The following is a 25,201-nucleotide window of genomic DNA, read 5'->3' as shown; positions in this document are numbered from 1 at the left end:
TTCTATTTTCTTTTTTTAAAATTTTTTGGCCTGGTCTCCCTATTCCCAGCCCACCTGGAAGTGACTATGTAGACAAGGCTGGCCTTGATCTCGCATATGCCTCTGCCCCCTGTGGGTCGGGATTAAAGGCTCGTGCCATCATGCTGAGCAATTTGTTATTTTTTATTTTATGTGTATGTGCCTATTGTCTGCATGTAAGTGCACCTGTGTTATGCAATGCCCATTCAGGTCAGAAGAGGGTATTGGACCCCCTGGAACTGCAGTTACAGATGTTTGTTAGTCGCCATGTGGTTGGATGCTGGGAACCAAGGAGCAGCCATTGCTCTTAACCACTGAGCCATTTCTCCAGCCCCAGCGATTTTCTGTCTTAACTCTTTGCCCTCCAGCTCCCAGAGGGAGGGTCTGGGTTTCGTAGTCTGACCTAGAATAGCCATTTAGTGACGGTATATCAGATGACTGAATGAATCAATGAATGAATGCTAATTTTAGTCTTTCCTACAAGCTAAAAGGCTGCATAAAGGTAGAGAAACCTCTGGTCCCCTTTTACTAGCCTCGTGCCCTGGGCAGGATTTTACATAGTTCTCAAGTGCTCAGTACCTGCTTTCCGGTCCTCTCTTTGTGGCCTCTCCTTGCCTAGAACTGTCTGTAGTATCCGAGTTCCTGCAGCATGGGCTGCCCCAGATAAGCAGCCACACCCTGGAGAGTCTCTCCTTCCTGTCAGATCGCCAGTACATGGAGGTAGCAGCTCGCCAGAGACAGTATTGCATCCTGCTCCTCTTCCACCTGGCTCACATCCACGAGGACAGGTCAGTGCTCAGAGCTGCCGGCTGCTGGTGAGTCCTGGGCCCTTCATCTGTAGTCCACTTCCGTGTAATAAATATTTGCATGTACTTGTATGTGTTTGTATGTACACGTGTGTGAGCATACTTGTGATGTAATTTATGACAGTGCTTTGAAGACTGTACAGCACACTACTCATGCATGCTGTTATTAAACTAGGGGCGTGCTGGGCAGGACAATGGGCTGAGGGGGGATGTGGCCAGGCAGAACAGAAGGCACTACTGGCCTGGCAGCTTGGCCCTTCTCACGCAGGTTCTCCTTGGTCAGCAGGTTTGTCCCTGAGGCGGAATTATTTGTTGCTGTGCAAAGCTTCCTCCTGTCTCTGCAGGACCAGGGGGAGTGCCCTCCACCCGTGGTCTGCAGAGCCTGCATCTATCTGCTGGCAGTGTGCCAGGACAAGGACAGTGTGCTGGATGAGGTATGAACCCCAGAGCTTGGGCTGTCCTCCCGCACCTCTTCACAGTAGTGTGCCCTGGGAGAACAGAGGCTAGATGTGCAGACAGGGATGGAAGACAGAGACAGGGTCGAGGTGTTATGGGAGAAGAGGGCAGTGTTGACAGAGAAAGAGAGAGCAAGCCTGCAAATTAGAGTGAGCCTACAAATTAGCCAATGCTCTCAACAGTCCTGGGAGGTGGGAATTAGTTCCATATCATACATAAGAAAAGAGAGACAGAAGTCAAAGTAACTTTCTCTAGGGCACAGATTCTTTCCTTTGTACCACCTCTGTGCAGAAGAGAGCTGTGTGGTGTGGGGTCTCCTATCAACAGTCTGTCAGACAAAGTGGATGGTTAATCAGGCTAATTATGGATCTCCTCTCTCTCTCTGTGTGCAGAAGAGAGCTGTGCGATGTGGGATCTCCTAATAACAGTTTGTCAAACAAAGTGGATGGTTAATCAGGCTAATTATGGATCTCTCTCTCTCTCTCTCTCTCTCTCTCTCTCTCTCTCTCTCTCTCTCTCTCTCTCTCTCTCTCTCTCTCTCTCTCTCTCTCTCTCTCGTTTTACTGGGGATTGAACCCAAAGCCTTCCACATTCCAGGAAAGCATCCAACCACTGAGCTACACTCCCAATCCTTTTTATTCTTAAGACAGGGCCCAGGCTGGTCTTAAACTTGCTGTGTAGCCAAAGATGACTGAGCTCCTGTTTCTCTTGCCTCTACCTCCTGAGAGTTGGGATTACAGGTGTGATCCACCACACCTAGCTCTCTCCAGTTATTAACTGGAATACTTAAGTAAAAAGAAACTTGTTTTCATCAGCTGTGTAGTTAGTCTGAGAGAGAGATTGTATAAGAAACAGATTAATTGCTTGGTTCTTGTTTTTGGTGCCAGGAATTAAACCCAGGTTCTCACACAAGCTAAACAGTATCTGGGAATTTGGGACAGGAAGATTTGGGCCAGCCTAGGCTACATAGTGAATTCCAGGCCAGTCTGGTAAGATCCAGTCTCAAAAAGCACCCCCACAAAAGTAATTATAGTCTAGAAATATTATTACTTGATCCATAGTCAATAGTCAAATGTCACTTTTAATTTTTTCTTCAGTGCTGGAGATTGAGCATACAGTGTAAGCACTCTAACACTGAGCAACAGCCTCGGCCACCAAATTTCACTACTTAAAACAGTAAAGTTGGGCTTGGAAGTTGGCTCAGCAGTTAAGAGCACTGGCTGCTCTTGCAAAGGACCAGGTTCAAATCCCAGTACCCACATGGTGGCTAACAACTGTTTGTAACTCCAGTTCCAGGGGATCGGATGCCCTCTTCTGACCTCATCGGGCATTGCATGACACAGGTACACTTGCATACATGCAGGCAAAACACTCATACACATAAAATGTTTAAAAAAATTTTAACATTGATTGATTGATTGTATGTGTGGTGGTGAGTGCATGGATTCATGTGCCACACACAGCACATGTATGGAGGTAAGAGGACAACTTGTGGGAGTCAGTTGTCTCCTGCTAGGTTATGCGGATCAAATTCAGGTTGTCAGGCTTGGCAATAGGTTTCTTTACCCACTGAACCATCTCACTGGCCCCAATGTTCTTTATAGTTATTTTCCTACTTTAAGATTCACATTTACTTTCATGTGTCCTCTAATCATTTTCATCTGAAAATAGAGTACATGATCTTGACACTTTGTTTTTTAAGACAGAGGCTCACATGGCTAACCTTGAACTTACTATGTATGTAACTAAGAAATGACTTTGAACTTCTGATCCTCCTGCTTTTACTTCCCAAGTGCTGGGATTACAGGCATTTGTCACAACTTTTTTGTACAGTGCTGGGGATAGAACCCAGAGCCTCATACATGCTAAGCAAGCACTCTTCCAATTGAACCACTGCCCCAGTCCCTGCTCCCCACCCCAATTTTCCTGCCTCCAGAGACAGGAAATCACCTCTGCTAATGAGTTTTCTCCTTTTTGTTTTAGTCCATCTAGGTCCCCTGCCTGTAGGATGGTTCCAACCACACACAGGCAGGTCTTCCCCTCCCTAGTTAATCTTTTCTGGAAATGTCTTTACAGTTATACTCAAGAGTGCCTTACTTATCTCCTAGGCATTTCTCTGTCCAATCTAATTCTTTAGTTAATCTTTATTGCCAAAATTAAGGCATTTGAATGTTATATGTGCAATGGGACAGCAGGTTTTCAGGGTTAATAGATGAGTCATCACACTTCTTCCTCCCTTCTGAGCCAAGCCCTCAGCTCAGACTAGGGCGCCTCTGCCTTCAAGCCTCCTTCAGTCTAGTGTGGGAGGCGCACAGAGACATCGATAACTATGCTACACTGCAGAATCACAATAGAGCTGGTTAAACACAAGCACTGCTATGATCATGCACTGGATTTTTTTTTTTCCCTGTGGAGATCTTTGCTGTGCCTTGTAGAATGCCAAGCAGCATCCCAGAGCCTTCCCCACTAGATGCCAATCATGGTAATCAGGAATGTCTCCAGGCTTTACAAATATCACATAGGGAGCAAAATCACTCCCAGTTGGGAACTGCTGTTGTAAGGTAAACTCTGTAGGATTTTTCTACTAGTGCTCATTGGGATGAGGAGAGAGGTGTCCTGGGATGCTGAGATGCTGGTACATTTTCCCCAGACCTTTGCAAGGTGTATTTAATCCCCCCCCCTTTTTTTGCCTCCAGGCTGTGGTCAGTGCGATCAGAAACTTCCTAGAGGGCATCTCAGACCTGCACCTGGTCTACACTCATCACCCCCTCCTGCTCAGGTTCTTCCTGGTGTATCCAGGGTTGATGAGTAGGTTTGGGCACCGTGTCCTGGAACTTTGGTTCTCTTGGGAAGAAAGCTGCTGTGAGGAATTGGATGATAACTCCTCTCCTGGGCAGCCTACCCTTCCTGCCAGTGTGTCAGCCCTGTTCCAGATGCTCAGGAGCAGCCCCAGTATCCTGCTTATTTTGCTGGTAGGTGATCATTTGTTTCTGTATTCAGAGATGACAGGCCTTAGGGATGTGGATGTAACTCAGTTGGTAGAGTGCATATCTGGAATGCAGAAAGCCCTGAGTTTGATCCCCAATACTATACAAATGGGGCATGGTGGTGCACACCTGTGATCCCAGCACTTGGGAAGTAGAGGCAGAAGGATCAGAAATTCAAGGTCATCTTCTACATAGTGAGTTAAAGGCTAGCATGGGTTACATGAGACCCTGCCTCAATGAGAGAGAGAGAGAGAGAGAGAGAGAGAGAGAGAGAGAGAGAGAGAAAGGAGGAGGAGGAAGATGAGGAGGGAGGGAGGGAGGGAAGGAAGGAAAGAAGGAAAGAAGGAAAGAAGGAAGGAAGGAAGGAAGGAAGGAAGGTCCCCAATCATATGCCCACTAGTCCCTACCCTCTCTTCCTACTCTATTTTCTTTGCACAGCCCAAGTCATAGAAGTAATTGCCTTTAAACTTTTCGTCTCCATCTCATTAATTCATCTCCCTCAGGCTTCGACTCTGAACCAGATAAACAATGTTCATGTCAGAGAGGCCAGTAGAATTCCCCAAAGTCACATAACTAATCCATATCATGGTCATGATTGGAAACAAAAGTTACTTCTTACTAAATTAGATCCTAGAAACATCAGTGGTAAAAAGAACAGCAAGGAACAACTTTGTTTTCTGTTCACATATATAATTCCCACCATTTCTCCCCAGCTTCTAGCCATAGGAGGGAAAAGAGTCTAAAAATCTGCGCTGGTACCAATTTCTGGTTTTGATATGGGTAATTAACAGCTGAAAACAAAGCTGTTAATTGCCACTCTTATCAATGGGTGGTCTTTCATGTAGGTTGTGTAGATGTAAAAAAACAACGTCACAGATGCTCTGTTCTGAGTCTAGGCATCTGGGCAGCTGAACATGCACAGCGGGCCATGGTTCCGCCCAACACCTCCTCACTCATCATCTTCCAGTTCTTACTGTAGCCAACAAAGACCGAGTAGGCCCTTTCCAAAAGGACCTTTAGAATTCATTGACTTAGGCTGGGTGTGGTGTTACACACCTTTGATCCCAGCACTCAGGAGGCAGAGGCAGGTGGATCTCTGTGAGACCTCTGTAGATCTCTGTGAGGTCTACATAGGGAGTTCCAGACCGGTTGTGGCCACAGGGAGACCCTGTCTCAAAACAAAACAAAACAAAACAAAACAAAATTCATTAACATATTTCTGAGGGACCAGCTTTATGGCAATGGAGCAGATAAGGGCCAGGTAAGATCAGGGAAACTGGCTTGACCTTTGGTTCCATGACCTTGAATAAATCATTTCTTCTTCAGATTTCAGCCTCACACTCTATAAAGTAGGAGAGTTGGAGGAAATGATCTGTATTTGCTTTCATTATTTTTGTTGTTTGAGACAAGATCTTGCTATGTAGCCTGAGCTGGCTTGGATCCCAGTATATAGCCCAGGCTGCCCTTGAACTCTAGACTTTACTGTCTCCATCTCCTGAGTGCTAACATATTTATTTATTTATTTATTTATTTATTTATTTATTTATTTATTTAATTTCTTTGGTCTTTTGGAGACAGGGTCTCCCTGTAGCCCTAGCTGGCCTGGATTCTCTATGGAGACCAGGCTGGCCTCGAACTCACAGAGATCCGCTTGCCTCTGCCTCCCAAGTGCTGCGATTAAAGGTGTGTGCCACCATGCCCGGCGCTTTTACTTTTATTTTATGTGTGTGAGTTTTGCCTGCATGAGTGAAAGTGTATCATGTGCATGCAATTCCCATGAAGGTCAGAAGAGGACATCAGGATCCCCCATGGAGTTCCGGATGGTTGTTAGCTACCACGTGGGTGCTGGGAACTGCACCTGGGTCCTTTGCAAGAGCAATCAGTGTCCTTACCCACTGAGCCATTTCTCCAGCCCCAAGTTCTAGGATTGTGCCAGCATATCTATCTTTGAAATGATCTAGATGGTCTCTAATGCTCTAATTATGTGATTTTTATCTTCCCAGAGATATTTTTTGAGTCTCTATGAACTGACAGAGGTAAAGCAGATTTCACCCCTTCCCTTTATTAGCACACTTTATAGTGGAATTTACAACTCTACTATTTTATTTTTTTGTTTTTATTTTTTTTTTAAGACAGTCTTATACTGTAGCCCAGGCTATCCTGGAAATTAATATGTACCCCAGTCTGGCCTCAAACTCGTGGAAGTCTTCTGCCTTAGTCTCCTTAGTTGCTGAGATTATAGGTGTGAACCACCACACCTTGCTTTCTTTAAAAAATTTTTTTATTAATATTTCATTTATTTTTTTTTATGTGTATGAGTGTATTACCTGCATGTGTGTAAGTGTACCCACATTGTGCAGTGCCTGCAGAGGTCAGAAGAGGACGTTGGATCCCCTGGAACTGGAGTTAAGGGCAGTTGTTAGCCACCACGTGGGTGCTAGGAACTGAGCCTGGGCCCTCTGCAAAAGCAGCCAGTGCTCTTAACTGCTGAGCCATCTCTCCAGCCCCTCTACTACTTTTTTGATAGACAGTCTTATTTTTCCCACTTGAAAAGTTGGAGGAGTTCTTAGGAAGATGTAACCAATGTATGACCAAACGCATAGCTACTTTAGAAAACCAACACAGCACCTGACTTCATTAGGAGCTAACTGAGGCATTACTGTCAATATTGTAGTTGTTTGTCCAAGAGCCAAACCCAATATCTTGTTTCAGCATCCTTCCCCACCTGCCCAGCAGTCAGCACATCAGGGTTTGTTTGATTAAAATGCCCTCTAGCCATGTTTCTTGATATTGGGAGCTGTCCTCTCTGGGTAGGGGGTCTTTTTGTGACCTTGGATTCATGGCATTCTGTTCTAACTGGCCTGACACATTAGCTTGTCCAAAGGAATTGACTTATTAGCTGGTAGGTGCCAGGAGCGGTGGGAGATGGCCACTGGTGCCACTTCTAGTGAGTTTTGCCTTTAACATACGCTCATTAAAGTAACTCTGAAAGCAAAACAAAAAGCAATGTTCTTTTCTATTTCCTGAATCCAAGACCTCTACAGCTTTGGGCAGGGATAGGCGGGTGCCATGGCAGAGAAGGGGCCTGACCTGGTCCTGGCTTCCTTTCCTGTGCCCTGAATCTGTCTCAGCCTATCTTCTAGCCTAGAACATCTCTGTACCCTGTGCCCTCCTCTCCCTTAAGGCAGACTTAGGTTCTCTGTCCTAAAAACAAGCTTTTCCTGACCCTAATACTTTACAAGTGTGAGGGCATCCTGGAATGCACAAAGAACCAGGCTTGGAGTTCAAATACCTACTTTCACATCCTTTGTGCTGGTTTATGTGACCTCTAGCAAATCATGTAATCTGAGCCTGTTTGCTTCAGTTGGGACTGGATTTGATAGGATGGGGCTATTCTTCAAAATGTGTGAGGAGTTGGTGCATCCACCAGAGCCTTTGCCTCAAAGTAGGTGCTGAGTCAGTGGGCATTTACTCACGTTTGTGGCACACTATCCTGAGCATGCTTTTCTTTACTGTCTGCCTGTCTCTGGTTGTGTTGCCCTCTGAGCTCTGCCTCCTTCTTGTCTCAGGACCTTGTCTATTCCAGTCCAGTGGACATAGGCCGCAAGGTACTAATTATCCTGAGGATCTTTCTGAGGAAGAATGAAGATATCCAAGTGGGTGGTCTCATCCGAGGCCACTTCCTGCTCATCCTGCAGCAGCTGCTGGTGGAGTACCCTGCTTCCCCCTTAGGAGGTCAGTTTCCAGGGACTTTGGATTTGTTTTGACCCAATAAATAGACAGTTCTATTTTGGTGAATGAGGTCTGCTTTAAGAAAGAGGATTGGCTGGGCATGGTGGCGCATGCCTTTAATCCCAGCACTCGGGAGGCAGAGGCAGGTGAATCTCTGTGAGTTTAAGGCCAGCCTGGTCTACATAGTGAGTTCCAGGACAGCTGGGACTACAGGGAGACCCTGTCTCAAAAAGACCAAAAAAAAAAAAAATTGAGTTTTGCTGCAAAAGAAAAACCAAACCAGTATGGTAATAATGTACTTGGTTGTGTCTGTTTAACACAAGTGGATGTGTTTGGGCATGCAGCATGTGCTCAGAGCCCTTTGCTCCAAAATGGCAGCCCTCAGTGGGAAAAAGTAAGTGCATCTGGGTAAGGCTGGGGAGCCAGCAGGGCTGTGGGAGTGGGGTGGATCTGTGATGTGTTGGAATCTCCCACTGAGATCCAGGAGGATAGTTTCTAAATCTAGAATGGGATGCTTGGAGTCAAAGGAGCTTAATGTTCAGCAAGAAGAGACCAAAAATAGGGGTTGTTTTATCTTTAGCTATTTTTAGAGAAGCTGAATTTCTTTAAAAAAAAAAAAAATCTGCCAGGCGTGGTGGCGCACGCCTTTAATCCCAGCACTTGGGAGGCAGAGGCAGGCAGATCTCTGTGAGTTCAAGGCCAGCCTGGTCTGACCCAAAACCGGGGGGGTAAAAGGGGGGACACTCCTAAAAAAAAAAAAAAAAAAAAAAAAAAAAAAAAAAAAAAAAAGATTTGGTGGAAATTTATGATAGAAAAGCCAAGGGTATTGGGTTCAGATTAGTGTTCAAGTTCTGGACCTGTATCTTAATCTGTCTCAGCTGTTATAACAAAGTACCATAGACTGGGTGACTTGTGAACAACAGAACATCCCTAACAGTTGTTGAGGCCAGTAAATCCGAACTTCAGACACCAGAACATTTCATGTCTGGAGAGAACCTACTTTCTGGTTCATGGACATCTTGTATCCTCATGTGGCAAAGGGGACAAGTGAATCTCTCTGGAATCTTCGGAATCTCTTTATAGTACCCTTTGAAGGATGCTAATCCCATACATGGTAGCTCTGTCTTCTGATCTGATTAATTGCCAAAGGTCTACTTCCTAATTCCATCACATTGGGGATTACAAGTTCACATAGGGATGAACATGTGAACATTCAGCTCACAGCACCCTGCCTCTGCTAGCTGTGGCACCTTTCAAAGAAATCATTCAACCACTGTGAGCTTTATTATCTTAACTGCAAAATAGGAATAAAAATCTTCAGGACTGGAGAGATGGCTAAGCAGTTATGAGCACTTGCTGCTCTTGCAGAGGACCTGGATTCAGTTCCCAGCACCCATATGGCAACTTCTAACCATCTACAACTCTAGTTCCAGGAGATCTGACGCCCTCTTCCAGCCTCCTCAGGCACCCATATAGTGCGCTTACATACATGCAGGCAAAACATTGATATATATAAAATGAAAGAAATCTTTTTTAAAAGGTTTTTTAAAATCTCTGTTTCACATATTTTTTAATGGACTTTAGTGAAATAATGAATTCCTGATAGCAACCTAGAGTTTGCATTCAATGTATGAGCTACTGCTGGAAGATGGTAGTAAGCCGGGGTAAATCCTAACAAACCATCAGATCCTGTATCCTTTGGAAATAGAGAACTCATGTACTCCTTACGTAGGCAGTTGGTGGTAGGGAGGGGTGTCTAACTTCGGGTGCCCTGAGCTTAGTCTCTCTGACCAGCTGTTCTTGTTCACAGCCTCAGGCAACCTGCCACTGCTGCTGAACCTTCTCTCTGTGGTACAGCTAAGGAATGGGACAGAGCAAGAACTGGACAGTATGACCATAAAGCTGCTTCACCAAGGTACCTTGGCTACTTGAGACAGTGCCCATGGGCTTGGGCTTGGTGTGCGGTGGGCTCACTCACTAGGGCTAGTGCTCCATTCCTTTGGAAGAACTGAATAGATCAGTCTGCTCCTAGGGACTTCTTGCCGAGAATCTTCTTGGGTTTGCTTATTATAAAAAAATGTTTGAGGGCAGGCAGTACATAACATACATGTAAAATAAAAATAATAAATAAGGGGCTGGAGAGATGGCTCAGTGGTTAAGATCACTGACTGCTCTTGCAGAGTACCTGGGTTTGATTCCTAGCACCCACATGGCGGCTTATGAACCGTCCTTAACTCCAGTTCCAGGGGAATCTGAAGCCCCCTTCTGACCTCTGAGGCATTGCACGACACGGGTGCACTCACATACATGCAGGCAATACACTCATATACATTAAATAAAAAATATTTTTAAAAAAAGTTTGAGGGATACCTTCCCCTCCCTAAAAGTGTGACAGGCACAAGCCCTAGTAGAGTCAGATGTTAGATCAGTTACTTGTGTAACTTTGGATAGCTACCTTGCCTGTATTAAGCTCATTGGTAAGAAAGGAACTTCTGGGCTGGTGAGATGGCTCAGCGGTTAAAAGCACTGGCTGCTCTTGCAGAGGATCTGGGTTCGGTTCCCAGCACCGAACCAGTAGGAACAAATTGTACAAATACATGATCTGGTAGATAGTGTTTGGCCTTCATTGGATACTGCCTGTGTCAGTTCATGCTTCCCAACACCTGGTCAGCTGTCTACTCTGTCCCACAGCTGACTTCGCTCTGAGGGTCCCATTCACAGATCTCTGGGCGTGTCTCTCTCTTTTTTTCTTTTTTTTGGTCTTTTTGAGACAGGGCCTCCCTCTAGCCCCAGCTGTCCTGGAACTCACTATGTAGACCAGGCTGGCCTTGAACTCACAGAGATCTGCCTGCCTCTGCCTCCTGAGTGCTGGGATTAAAGGTGTGCGCCACCACGCCTGGCTGTCTCTTTCTTTTAAAAATATTTTATTTACTATTATTGTATGTGCATGAGTCTGGACACGCATGTACCATGATATGCATGTGAAGGTCAGAGGACAACTTTCAGGAGCTGGTTGTCTTCTTCAACTGTGGGATCTGGGGAGTGAACACATGTCATTGGGCTGGAATGGCAAGTGCCCTTACCCACTGAGCCATCTCATAGGCCTTCTACGCACTTTTATTGCCCATAACCCATACCTCACTGGGACCTTACACTGCTTGTGACTATAGTCCCTAATTCACAGTTAGCGCCAAGAGAACATTGACAGGGAAGAGTGAAATAAGTAGGAAAAATAACACGTCTTCAGTGTCTTAAGTGTTCTGGCAGGAGGCCAGGATGGATGGGTTTCTCTACCCAGAGCATGGGCCTCCTCCAAGGACTCAGAAAGGACTGCTGAAGAAAGCTCCAGACCCTGTGTTTGTGTGGTACTGTGCATTGTTGTCATGTCAAGGCTGATGCCAGGCCGGAGGAAGTTCTATATGTGATAAGATCAGCCTTTTAGAGGATCTCTGAAACTGCGTGTGATGACACATACCTGTAATCCCACACTTACAAGGTAGAGGGAGGAGGGTCAGGAGTTCAAGGCCGTCCTTGGCTATATAGTGAATTCAAGGTCAACTCAGACTGCATTAAGCTCTGTCTAAGACACACACATACAAACACACGTACACACATATGAGCTCACAGGCTGAAACCTACATATGAAATATAGTAGACATTCACATGTAATTCTTGAGTGCTTCTATTCGAGAACACTATTTGAGAGTACTGCGTTTCAGGGGTAGAGATGCTGTTGGGGGAAGACTTGCTTATGTGATGTGGCTTCAAAAAGTGAACAGACTTAGGTAGGATTTATGGTTGGGTGATGGTATTGAAATAAGGAGTGGCAATTAGGATGATGAGAGGCAAGTGTTTTTTGTTTTTTTAAATTTTAATGTATAAGTGCATTGCCTAAGTGTATGTAAGCACACCCATGTCATGCAATCCCCGTGGAAGTCAGAATCCCCTGGAACTGGAGTTAGGGACAGTTGTTAGCCACAATGTGGGTGCTGGGATTCAAACCCAGGTTTTTTGCAAGAGCAGCCAGTGCTCTTAACTGCTGAGCCGCCTTTCCAGCTGGTGGTTTATAGAGTGCCGTTTTCAGTAACTGCTCTCTTTCGGGCCAAGGCACTCGGAAGCAGCATCCATTGTTGTCGTAAGCATAAGCTCAGAGTGACAGAGCTTTATAGAGGAGATAATCTTTCAGCCAAATAATCTTTCAGCCGAGTTTTTTGGATTTTGTTTTTAAAATTTTTTTATTTAAAAAAATTTATTTTTATGTATATGAGTGTTTTGACTGCATGTATGTAAGTGTACCATGCACATGCAATGTCCAGAGGAGCCAGAAGAGGGTATTGAATCCCCTGGAACTGGGGTTATAGACAGTTATGAGCTGCCATGTGAGTGCTGGGAACTGAACCTGGGTCTTTTACAAAAGCAGCCAGTGCTCTTAACTGCTGAGCCATCCTTCAGTAGGTAACCACCCTTCAGTAGATAACCTAAGCTAGCCTCAAACTTGAAACTGTTTTGCCTCAGTCTGTCAAGCACTGGCTATGACAGACGTGTGCCACCATGTCTGGCCTGAGCCTAATCTTTCCGAACCAGTGCCCCATCGCATCCTCCATCTTTCTCGTTTTTTGTGCCTCTTATGCCCTTTTTCCCTTGTACTTCCTCCCTCGCGTGGACAGACTCCCTCTGTCAGCCTCTGCTGAATGCCCTCTTCATGATAGGAGCCATACAACTGCTGTTACAGGTTTTAAAAGTATGTGTTTATGGGGCTGGAGAGATGGCTCAGCAGTGAAGAACATTGGCTGCTCTTGTAGAGGACCACGTTCAATCTTCAGCACCCACATGGTGGCTACCTACCATCTGTAACTCCAGTTCTAGAGGATCCGACACCCTCTTCTGATCACCAAGGGTATTGCATGACAAGGGTGCAATTACATACATGCAGACATCAGACATAACACTCATACACATAAAATAAAAATATAAGCCGGGCGTGGTGGTGCACACCTTTAATCCCAGCACTTGGGAGGCAGAGGCAGGCAGATCTCTGTGAGCTCAAGGCCAGCCTGCTCTACATAGTGAGTTCCAGGACAGTTGGGGCTACAGGGAGACCCTGTCTCAAAAAGACCAAAAAATAAATAAATAAATAAATAAAATATAAATATAAATAAAATATTTTAAAATAGAGATGCATGCACTTTGAACTGGGAGTGCTAAGAGAAAAGGCCAAGTGATCAGTTCTGAGCTGATTCTTTTATAAAGACAATAAGCCCATGAGGTTATGTTCACTTCAAAAAGAAAAGGAGAGAAAAAAATATGGGTATGGGAAATTGTCCATCTAGCGTCACAGAATTCCCTTGGGAATGTGATGAGTACTCAATTGCTGGGAAAATTAGGAGAATGGGTATCATTAAGGAACAAACAACACGGCTAAGGTAGCAGGTTGGCCTCTGCACGGTCAGAGGATGGGGAGCTTAGCCAGCAACTCATACAGTTTGTTCAAGTTGCCATGTAACTTTGGGCTGGGGTTCGTTCAGATGGAGGGTGTGAAAAAAAAATCTTTAATTTTGTCACTGTGTTTCTTTCCATTGGATGTAACATGTTTATGCTCTGTCCTTAAGACATTTGAAGTTGGCCAGTTGTGAGCCAGCATCTGTGTGAAGTGTGAATTTACTTAAACTATGGAGTGCTGAGCCATAGGTCACTTGGATCCAGACTCTGGCTTTTTGCAGTGAGCAAGCTGTGTGGAAAGGGTAGCCCTGACGATACAGACATCCTACAGCCCTCCTTCAATTTCCTGTACTGGAGCCTTCATCAAACCACCACCAGCAGTCGGAAAAGAGGTACAGGGCCCAGGCAGGGCCAGTGAAAGGAAGAATGCTGGCCAGTGTCAGGAGCCCTTGCTGTAGCTTTTTCGTCTTGAAATAACTAGACTAGGTGGGCATGGTGGCACCACCCTTTAATAACCAAGCACCCAGGAAGCAAAGGCAGATGGATCTCTATGGGTTTGAGGCCAACTATATATTGAATTCGAGGCCAGCCAGGGTTACACAGAGAGACCCTGTCTCAAACAAACAAACAAAAACAACTAGGTGTTTGTGTGTGGCCAGTAGAGACAGATCCTCTCTGGTTCTGATAACTTGTGATTCTGTAATGGCACAAAGCTCCTTAGGGGCCCCACACCAGTGCTTTTGTTTCTGTGTGCTTGAAGCCCTACCAGGTGCTAAGCATCAGAGATACAGGGTTGCTGCTCTGATGTAACCATGTGACCCCTCCCCCGCCTCTTCCCTACAGCTGCCGCTGTGCTGCTGAGCAACACAGCCTTGATTGAGCTTTTGGAGAAGATGCTGGCCCTCACCTGGACAGAGGCAGGATCCCCCAGGGCCTCACTGCTCTGCTCTGCCTGGCTGCTCACTGCCTCTCTATCTGCCCAGCAGCACAATGGATGTTTGCAGGTTAGTCTCTAGCTTCATGTCTTTGGGACATGAGATGGCACTCAAAGAAGTGGTAAAATCCCAAGTTTTGGCTCCAGTTCTGTGGCATACTATAGATGTGTGACCTTGGCAAAGTATTAACTATTCTGGGTTTCAGTGTTCTGAAAGTAGGGGAAAGGTCATGGCTGCTGCCAGGTTGGTTCACATCAATACTTTTTTTTCAACTTTTTTTTTTTTTCTGTCTTTTTGAGACAGGGTCTCCCTGTAGCCCCAGCTGTCCTGTATGTAGACCAGGCTGGCTTTGAACTCACAGAGATCCGCCTGCCTCTGTCTCCCCAAGTGCACCACCACACCCTACCTGTTTTTACTTTTTTGGGACAAGGTCTTGCTATGTAGCACAGTCCAACTGAAGCCAAGGTCTTTTTTTTTAACATATTAAAAAATTTATAATTTTTATTTTATGTATATGCGTGTATTGCCTGCATGTAGGTAAGTACACCCGTGTTGTGCAATGCCTGGGGAGGACAGAAGAAGCTGTCGGATCCCCTGGAACTGGAGTTACGGACAGTTGTTAGCTGCCATGTGGGTGCTAGGATTCAAACCCAGGTCTTCTGTAAGAACAGTCAATGTTCTTAACTGCTGAGCCATCTCTCCAGCCCCTTACATCAATACTTTTAACACATGTGGACCACTTATATGTCAGGATATATTCTTGGCACAGAGAAATAAAAAATGACTGCCTTAACAGAAGTGAGACTATCCAGCAGAGGTAGTGGGAAAGGCATTTCAGGCAGAGAATGCAGTACAAACACAGGCACACAAGATGCACAAATTTAGGACATGGGGTCCATAGTTAGTGGCAAAGTGCAATATGTGGCTAAAATGTGGAGTGAATGAAATAGATCAGATTAGACAGGGAGTCAGGAGCCAGCTGTGACCTTACAATGCCCAGGGGCAAGATGGGAAGTGCCACATGTAGTTAGTTGTCGTTGCTACTGGACAGAGGATGCAGGGAACAGAAGAGCAATGCACGCAGCCACCAAAAGCTTCCTCTCCTCCTGCAGGACCTCATCAGCACAGTGCCCTTTGTCAGCTCCCCTGTGGCTATTTCACATTCAGGCATCTCTCTCCCATTCTAGCGGCTCCTCATGGACAGAAACTGTCCCTGAGCTTCCACGGTATTCTCACCGTGTCCAACACTGCCAGTCTAGTGATGGCCACACGGTTCATTGTGTTAGAAAGGAAATTGGTTTTGAACTTTGGCTCCTGTGCTGATGACAAACTATTGCAGTTATATGCTGTAGTGGACCCCACAGGATGTTGTCTGTGGCTGCTTTTATTTGTTTTGCTATTTGTTTGTTTTTGAGGCAAAGTTTCACTATGTAGCTGTGGCTAGCCTGGAACTTGCTATGTAGATCCACCTGCCTCTACCTCACAGGTGTTAGGATTAAAGACCTGCACGATCACACCCAGCCTTTTTAAATTAATTAAAAAAAAATTAAGATAGTCCCAGGTTTGATTCCCAGCACCCACATAGCGGCTACAAACTGTCCTTAACTCCAGTTCCAGGGGAATCCAAAGCTCTCTTTTGACCTCCATGGCATTGCACGACATGGGTGCACTCACATACATGCAGGCAATACACTCATACACATAAAATAAAAATAACAAAATATTTTAAAAAAAATTTAAGATAGAGTCTCATGTAGCCCAAATCTTAAACTTACTATGTAGCTATGGATGATTGTGAACCCTGATCCTCCTGCCTCCACCTTTTGAGTGCCAGGATTACAGCTGTGCACCGCCACACCTGGCCATTTATTTTTAATAGAGTATTATAAAGAAAGATATATGGAATCTGGAGAGATGGCTCAGTGGTTAAAAGCACTCGTTACTCTTCCAGAGAACCTGAGTTCAGTTCACAACTACCTGTAGCTCCAGCTTCAGGGGATCCAATGCCTTCTGGCCTCCATGGGCACCTGCACACATGTTGCATGTACTTACAGAGACACACACACATACACATTAAACATAAATGTCAAAGGTGGGCATGATGGCGCATGTCTTTAATCTCAGCACTTGGGAGGCAGAGGCAGAGGCAGGTGGATCTCTGTGAGTTTGAGGCCAGCCTGGTTTACATAATGACTTCCAGGCCAGCTGAGGCTACAGGGATTCCCTGTCTCTAAAAAGACTAAATAAATAAATAAATTATAAATAAAAATTATAAATAAATTATAAATTATAAATTAATTAATGAATTAATGAATAAAAATAATAAAAATAATAAATGTAAAATAAGGATATATAAAACATTGAGCAGGTAGTATAGAGTTCTGTGCAGTCTCTTATATTTTTAATATTTTATGTTAGTGCCGGGCATGCCTTTAATCCTAGCACTTGGGAGGCAGAGTCAGGCGAATCTTTGTGAGTTTGAGGCCAGCCTGGTCTACATAGTGAGTTCTAGGACAGCTGGGGCTACAGGGAGACCCTGTCTCAAAAAGACACACACACAAAAATTATGTTAGCATGTATTTGTCCCTTTTCACAGACTGGCTCTTCTGCCTAGAATGAGCTGGTTCCATAAGCCAACAGGGATTTCCCCCTAGTATTAGAAATTGAACCCAGGTGTCATAATACTAGGCAAGTGCTCTAGGACTGAACAGTATCCTTAGCTTTCTTTTAGTTTTTCACTAAATCGCCCATGCTGTCCTTGAACTCAGTCTTCAGCCCAGGCCGGCCTTGACTTTGTGACCCTCCTGCTTCAGTCCCATGAATAGCTGAGATTACACTTGTGGCATCAGGCCTAGCTCTTGTTTTGTTTTGTTTTTGTTTTGAGATAGGGTCTTACCCTATAACCCAGACTGGCCTGGAACTTACTATGTTGTGAAGACTGGCCTTAAACTTATGGTAATCTTCCTGCCTCAGCCACCCAAATGTTGGTATTAGAAGTGTGCTTTCCCCATGGTTGGAAGGCCTAGCATTTTCTTTTTTTGTATGTGGTGTATACATGTGTGTACACCTGAGTGTGCTCCTGATCTGTGCATGTGCATGTAGAGGCCCAAGATAACTATCAGGTGTCTTCCTTGAGAGTCAGGATCTCTTTCTGAACCTGGAGTTTTCTATTTGGGCTAGGCTGGTTGGCTAGCCAGCAAGTCCTAGGGATCCTCCTGTCTCTGTCTCTCAAGAGCTGGGGTTATAGATGCATATCACTGTGCCTGGCTTTTGTGGGTACTAGGCGTACAAACTCAGGTACTCGTGCTTCAACACACAGCAGATGCTTTGCCCACTGAGCCATCTTCCCAGCCCCAAGACCTATAATTTTTCAGGGTTTCTTTGTGCTAGACTATCAAAACCAAGCAGAGTAGTCATTCTTGCCCTCAGACAGCCCAGGCTCTGGTGGAGGAGAGCAAAGCTTTGAACCTGCCACCCTTCCAAGATCACACAGCTGGCAAATACTAGAGCCAGGATTGACTGATTGACTTGTATATATGTGTCATCATGTAATTCAGGCTGTCCTCAAACTCAAAATCCTCCTGCCTTGGGGTATAATAGGCTCTATCACACCTGGCTAGAGCCTAGATTTTGGTTTGGTTGGCTAACTCTAGATCTGAGTTAGGTGAATGGTACGTAGAGCTGTAGACTAAACTACAGATGAGTTTGATGATGCAGCAGAGATGTGTACTTAAGGGTGGGAGAAGAAATTTGGGTGGTGGGGCTTTTGCTGGTCATGTTTCCGGGACATTGATTGGGTTTATCCCTTTACCCCTCTCCCTGCCAGGTTCACCAGATGTTATCTGTGGAACTGGACCAAGTATTGAAGGCACTCAGCTTTCCAAAGAATAAGGCTGTACTGCTGTCGGGTATGGTATGGGGTCCCAGAAGGAGAAACCAAGCTATTCCTCTAGATTCTCAAATAGGACCAACCACAAGTCCATAATTATTTTATTGGCATTGTTTCCCTTCCTGAGTGGAAGATGGGGAAGGAGGCAGGAACTGGTTGTCAGGAGCCTCCTGTTTCCAGCTGCCATCTTGCGATTCCTGCGGACTGTCCTGCAGCAACGCTTTTCCTCTGCACTGGTGGTTCTGGTGCCCTCAGGGGTTCAACCACTGCCAACTCCTGAGGACACTGCCCTAGCTCCACTGAGAACGTCACAAGTGCTGTCCCTGCTCATTGGACTACAGAATCTTCTGGTACAGGTAAGTCCATTGCTGAGTGTGCCTATGGCAGCGAGAACTCTGAACAGGAAAGAGGTGGCTCCCACTCAGAATATTAGTATTTCCAGAGTGCAGCTGCAGTGGTAAGCTGGACATGGTGTCACATACCTGTAATCCCAGCATCTGGGAGGTGGAGGCAGGAGGATCCGGAGTTCAAGATCACTGTATTAGGGTTCTCTAGAAGAACAGAACTAGTAAAATGAATGTGTATTAAAGTCACCTATTGCCAGACAGAGTGGCACATGCCTTCAATCTCAACACTCTGTAGGCAGAGGCAGGTGGATCTCTGTGAGATCAAGGCCAGTCTGGTTTCTATTGCAAGTTCCAGGCCAGCTGGGGCTATAGGAAGACCCTGTCTCAAAAATAAAACAAAACACCCCCCCCCCGCCCAGCCATCTATTAGACTGGCTTACATGAGTGTCTGTATAGTCCCAACAATGGCTGTCCTCACACTGGGGAGGCTGAGACCCATGGCTGCTTAGTCCTTGGGCTGGACTCTTCAGCAGTCCCAGTATAGTCATAAAGGCCTGGAGGATTCCTGAAGGGTCACCAATCTTTAGTCCATGTTGGAAGGCTGAAGAAACTGATGTCGGCAAAGGATGGCAGCAATGTAAATGAACTGGCTAGTGAGACACACAGCAAGCAGGCAAAACGCAGAGCTTTTCTTCTGACCTCCTTATATCTGGGCAGCAGGGAAGGTGCTACCCATGTTTAGGATGTGTCTGACCTCTGTACACATGCTGTGGCATGCACATGCCCCTTTGCACAAATCAGTAAGTAAAGGTAATTTTAAAAAATCAGCTTTAGCTGGGAATATGGTTCAGTTGGTGGAATACTAGCCTGGCATGAACAAGGCCTTGTGTTCCATCCTCAGCATAAATCGGGTGTGGTAGCACCTGTAATCCTAGCCAGGAGAAAAGAGGATCAGAAGTTAGGTCCTCTTCAGTTATATAGCAAATTGCAGGCCAGTCTGGATATTTATGAGACCCCCTTTTAAAACAAAACAGAAGAGTTTTAGTCAGGTGTGTAATCCCAGCACTTACCGGGAAGATTGAGAATTTGAGATTAGCCTGGGCCATGTAGCAGGATCAATTTCAAACAAAACAAAAACAAAGCAAAATCAACCTTACTGAGATATAACTTAATGAATGATAAAATTCACCAGTTGTAACTGTACAACTGGATGAGTTTTAATAAGCACATAGTTTTATAGATACCACCACAGTCGTGGTCCAGGATGTGCTGGTCACCCCAGAGCATTCCCTCATTGTCAGTCCTGTTTCCTAACCCTGAACCTTTACAAACACTGCCACTTTCTATACTGTTATCTTTTCTAGAGTTTCATATAAATTAAATCATGCAATAATTGGTAGTCATGTCTAGTTTTTTTCATGTCTTAATGCTTTTGAGATCTATTCATTGTGTCAGTAATTCATGTCCTTTTATTGTGAAATGGTAGTCCTTTAATAGGCATACTATGGTTTATCAATTCACCTACTGGTAGAAATTTTGGATTTCTAGATTTATTGGCTATTATGAATAAAGTTACTCTTAATTAAAAAATTGAGATGGGGGGCTGGAGCAATAGCTCAGAGGCTAAGAGCACTGGCTGCTCTTGTGGAGGACTGGGGTTCAATTCTCAGCACCCACAAGGCAGCTAACAACCATCTGTAACTCCAGTTTCAGGAGATCCAATGCTCTCTTCCTACCTCTTTGGGCATTGTATAACGTGGGTGCACTTACACACATGTAGACAGTGCACTCACATACATAAAATAAAAATAATAAACTATTTTAAAAAGATAAGTTACAGTTGAGTGCTATGTTGCACTTCTGCAATCCTAGCACCTCGGGAGCAGAAGTAGGAAGGTTGCCAGGAGTTTGAGACCAACCTTGTCTACACAGTAAAATCCAGCCCAGATCCCCATTAGAAAGACTTGTTTCAAGGAAGACAAAACAAAACAAAAACAAAACAAAAACATTGTAGCTGGACATGGTGGCACAGGCCTTTAATCCCAGCACTCAGGAAGCAGAGGCAGGTGGATCTTTGTGAGTTCAAGGCCAGCCTGGTCTATATAGTGAGTTCCAGGTGCTACAGCCAAAAACTATTGTGCCTGCCAAAAGGTAAGTTACTTAATATAAGCACTGAGCCGGGTGTGGTGGCACACGCCTTTAGTCCCAGCACTTGGGAGCAAGAGGCAGGCAGATCTCTGTGAGTTTAAGGCAGCCAGCCTGGTCTACATAGCAAGTTCCAGGCCAGCTGGGGCTACAGGAAGACCCTGTCTCAAAAGGACCAAAAAAAAATAATAAAAAAGATTTTATATATATATATATATATATATATATATATATATCACTGTGCTCTATATGTAAGAGGTCAGTCCAACAAACATTTTACAGTTATCTGCAGGACTAAATCCCATATGTGAAAATCGAAATCTAAAGAATTGAAAAACAAATTTTTCTTTGTTTAAACAAAGTCTTATTGGTGGGAAAATATGACCCTGGAGTTTGAGGCCAGCCTGGTCTACATGAGATTCTCTTGTTCTTGTGATTTTCTCATTGCAGAAGGATCCTGTATTGTCTCAAGCTTGCATTGGCTGCCTGGAGGCCTTGCTTGACTACCTGCATGCTAGGAGCCCAGACATTGGTAAGAAATCTTCTCTGTTCTCTGATGTTCCATGATCGAAATTGGAGGGTGCCAGCCCCTGGCATTTTACTGCCTCAGTGCTTTAACAACACTGCAAAGACACTGTCATCTCAATTGTACAGATGTGCACAGATGTGGGCACTTAGGTTTAGAGGGGTCAAGTCATCCATATAACCATAGAGCACCTAACAATGCTCCTAAGTGGCAGAGCCCTTTCTGTTGCCTCCCTCGTGCAAATCGTGGGCTATATTGTTCCACTGACTGAGTCTATATAGTTGAATAGATACCCAGGCAAGAAATCTGTCCAATTTCCTGCCTGTAGCTGAGCAGTCTTTTTTTTTTTAATTATTATTGGGGGCTAGAGCAATAGCTCAGCAGTTAAGAACACTGGTTGTGCTTGCAGAGGACCCAGGTTTGAATCCCAGCACCTACATGGCAGTTATTTTTATTTTGTATGTATTAGTATATTGCCTGCATGTATGTAAGCATACCTGTGTCATGCAATGCCCACAGAGGTCAGCAGAGGGTGTCAGATCCCCTGGAACTGGAGTTATGGATGGGTGTTACCTGCCATGTGGGTGCTGGGAACTGAACCTGGGTCCTCTGCAAGAGCAGCAAGTGCTCCTCACCTCTGAGCCATCTCTTCAGTCCCTGAGCAGTGTTTTTTAAGCTTATAGGAGAGCTATTCCTGGCCCTGCCTCCCATTCCCCCCCCCGCCCCAAACCCCTTTGGAAGAACAGCATTAACCACCTGAGATCTGGTGTTTCTTACAGCGCTCCATGTGGCCTCCCAGCCCTGGAATCGGTTTTTGCTGTTCACTCTTTTGGATGCTGGAGAGAATTCTTTCCTCAGACCCGAGATACTGAAACTTATGACCCTGGTAAGTGCAGAAAAAAACATGCTGTGACCTGAAGAATATCTCAGGGGTGGTGCTAAAGAGGTCCAGAATACAGTACCTCAGGTGACCCTAATCCTCAAGGAGCTAGAAGGGCTGGGTGGCCTTTACCCTACAAAAGACCCGTTTCAGAGAATCCCAGGATGCTACTATATCTCACCCCAGGAAATCCAGACACATTTTCTACCATTTTCTTATGAAATGTTGACTAGGGCCTACTACCATATGAGGGTCTGCTAGGTACGGAGGATGTTGATGAGCCATATGCTCTGCCTCTAAGGGACTCTAAACCTAGAGAAGAAGAAAGACGAGTAAACACATAAAAGTATGATACTTGTATGGTAAGTGTGTTTGGCACATAGTAAACACCCAGTGAATAAAGAACAAAGTGGTCAGCTCATCAGTGATAGTGAATCAATGGTTGATGTAAGAACACAGTAAAGTAATTGCTTCTGTGCAGTAAGGGTAAGGTTTCAGCTGAGGCTTGAAGGGTTACTAGGCAGAGAAGGGTAAGGTGTTCTAGGGAGTAAGAAATAATACATTCACATTATTGTGAGGGCTTTCACTCTGGAGCTTGTTCTCAGTGGGTTCAAGAGCACATGGGAGGTGACCACAACCACCCACAGTTCATTTGCAGTGCAAGGCTTGGGGAGGAGGGAGGCAGGAATGAAGGGGTCAGTAGAGCCACGTCTCTAGGACCTCAGTGTCCCTCATTTGCCCATCTGTGAGACACCACCACCTATTCCAATGCAGGGAGAGCTTAAAGGTGGCGCTCTGGGCTTTACAATAGTATTGCCTTAGGACACAGGAAACAACATCTCCTCCAATCACTAGGTGTTTGGGGCTTTTCTTTCCGGCTTAGTTTGTGCAATACCAGAGCAGCAGCATCCTGTCTCATGAAGAGGTGGAGCATGTTCTGCAACATGCAGCTTTGACTGACCTGTCCACTCTCTCAAAAGCCACACTCCAGGCTCTGTATGGCTTCTTCCTGCAGGTAAGTGGGAAGGCAATGACATATAGTCCTGTGAGGCTAGACCCTCAAGACCATCTTCTGTATGGAGGGTGGGAGCTCTGGCCATGGCAACCATAGGGAAATTTGAGAGTATTGGAGGTGGGGACAGTTAGAGTGCCTATCTTTCCTGTCTCTTCTGCAGGTACAGAGCATGGGCCTCTTGGCGGACCATAGCATGGCCCAGACCCTACAGGCCTCTTTGGAGGGCCTCTGTTCCAGCACCTCCTCAGCAGAGTCACCCCCTCAAGATATGCTGTATCCTTTTTTGCATCTGGGAGCTTTGACCTGGGCAAGATCACCAAGGCCATGGAGGCTATAGCATCATGCTTTCCTCAGCCCACATAGGGAGAGCCGATGACTGCTAAATCCCTTAGAAAACCTGGGTCTGTGGCTAGTCATGGTAGCCCATACCTGTAATCCCAGCACTCACTAAGCTAAGGTAGGGGAGGATCTTGAGTTTTTAGGCCAGCCTGGCTACACAGCAATACTTTGTTTAACTGTAGAAAGGAGAAAGAGAGAGAGACAGAGAACAAACAAGTCCTTGGGCTGTAGCGGTAGCCATCCTCTCCCTATGAGGTTGTGCTGGAGACACTATAGTGGTCTGTACCTGTGAAGAGGTTCTTCACACCTTTACTGGCTCCCGGCTTTCCTGGCTCTCTCTCCTGACATGAAATGGTTCCTGTAGTAGAGCAAGCTGCCTAACCTAGGTGTTCACCCCGAGTTTTGGATTCCTATCACCCATGCTCTTATCTAAGAAGGGTGGGCTCTGGAAGTGTGATATTCCCTCTTCCCCCTTCAGCTCCATTTCTCTTCTGTTCTCCTCACATGCATCATACCAGCTGCCTTGGAGGCGTAGCTATATCCCTGTCCCACATCAAAGACTGAGTCTCAGGACATAAAGGCCCCAAAACAGAAAGAAGCGAGACTTAAGAGACAGATTCAGGGCGTAATTGTTGGGGCAAAGGATGGCAGTCTCAGCTCTTCATTGTAGCCATTTAATCCACTGTGGAAATGGAGTCGCGAAATAAAATAATACTTTCACATTCTTGCGAGGGCTTTCACTCTGGAGCTTGTTCCTCAGCTGGTCGGATAGATAGTAGGGTTATTTCAACAAGATGAATGGGGGGGAGACAGAGATATAGCATTTAAGGAGTATCTGCAGGGTACCTCAGTTGTATCTAAAGAACATAAATCCAGCCCCTGAGCTGGGAGGGCAGAGAAAGGCCTCATGGTTGGAGCTGCTCTGGTGATGCAAATGCTTCGAGTTGCACTTCATCTCAAGTGGAGATGAGGAAAGAGAAATCCTACACAAGAAGGAATAAATCCTCCTCAGCCTTCCTAGCCCAGCAAACCTGCCCCAGCTCCCCTGGCTAAAGCGGGCCCTTTCAAAGCTTTTTTTACATACTCACATAAGCAGTCCTTACACGTCTGGCTGCAGGCATGTAGGTTGTGCTGCACAACTGTGCCCACACCTGTTCCTATGACAGCCCAGCCTGGACCTCTGCGATTTAAATACACCATGCCACCTGTCTTCCTGGATCTAGCTGTCCTGATACTCCCCATCCCCCATGCGAAACTGAAGATGATGAAAGAGAACTTTGCTTTAGAAACCACTGCAACGAAGGAGCACGTAGGGGATGCTGTACTCTGCACTGAAGGGTCTGCTAGTTCCTTAAAACACCACACACATTTCAGATCTGGTGAACTGCAGTTTAAAATACAGTCATAGGAGGGCATGGCGGCTCAAGCCTTTAATCCTAGCACTTGTGAGGCAGAGGCAGGTGGATATCTGTGAGCTCGAGGCCAGCCTGGTCTACATGGTGAGCTAGGGCTACAGAGAGACCAGGTCACAAAAAAACAAAAAATAGGGCTGGAAGAGATGACTCAGTGGTTAAGAGCAGTGGTTGCTCTTGCAGAGGACCTGGGATTCATTCCCAGCACCCACGTGGTGGCTAATAGGCTAACAACCATCCATAACTCCAAGTCCAGGGGATCCAACACCCTCTTG

At 45.5% G+C, this 25,201-nt stretch overlaps 1 protein-coding gene across 2 annotated transcripts in view; it reads left to right on the top strand.

The window, feature by feature from the left end:
• The window catches only part of Mei1 (meiotic double-stranded break formation protein 1), a 65,813-nt gene extending 41,597 nt beyond the window's left edge, over positions 1 to 24,216 (top strand). For both annotated transcript variants that reach the window (XM_008844792.2, XM_029569183.1), the window contains 14 exons: positions 638 to 806; positions 1,111 to 1,258; positions 3,977 to 4,252; positions 7,837 to 8,002; positions 9,810 to 9,914; positions 13,720 to 13,830; positions 14,282 to 14,442; positions 18,200 to 18,281; positions 18,443 to 18,618; positions 21,205 to 21,286; positions 22,060 to 22,166; positions 23,044 to 23,175; positions 23,336 to 23,448; positions 24,033 to 24,216. In XM_008844792.2, coding sequence (XP_008843014.1) covers positions 638 to 806; positions 1,111 to 1,258; positions 3,977 to 4,252; positions 7,837 to 8,002; positions 9,810 to 9,914; positions 13,720 to 13,830; positions 14,282 to 14,442; positions 18,200 to 18,281; positions 18,443 to 18,618; positions 21,205 to 21,286; positions 22,060 to 22,166; positions 23,044 to 23,175; positions 23,336 to 23,448; positions 24,033 to 24,078 — 1,874 coding nt within the window. In that variant the 3' untranslated portion in view covers positions 24,079 to 24,216. The remainder of the gene's footprint in view (positions 1 to 637; positions 807 to 1,110; positions 1,259 to 3,976; positions 4,253 to 7,836; positions 8,003 to 9,809; positions 9,915 to 13,719; positions 13,831 to 14,281; positions 14,443 to 18,199; positions 18,282 to 18,442; positions 18,619 to 21,204; positions 21,287 to 22,059; positions 22,167 to 23,043; positions 23,176 to 23,335; positions 23,449 to 24,032) is intronic.
• The last annotated feature ends 985 nt before the right edge of the window (positions 24,217 to 25,201 follow it).

The sequence above is a fragment of the Nannospalax galili genome, unplaced genomic scaffold (assembly GCF_000622305.1).
Source record: "Nannospalax galili isolate Female #2095 unplaced genomic scaffold, S.galili_v1.0 scaffold180, whole genome shotgun sequence".
In the NCBI taxonomy this organism is placed as follows: Eukaryota; Metazoa; Chordata; class Mammalia; order Rodentia; family Spalacidae; genus Nannospalax; species Nannospalax galili.
This window is presented reverse-complemented; position numbering and strand designations above follow the sequence as displayed.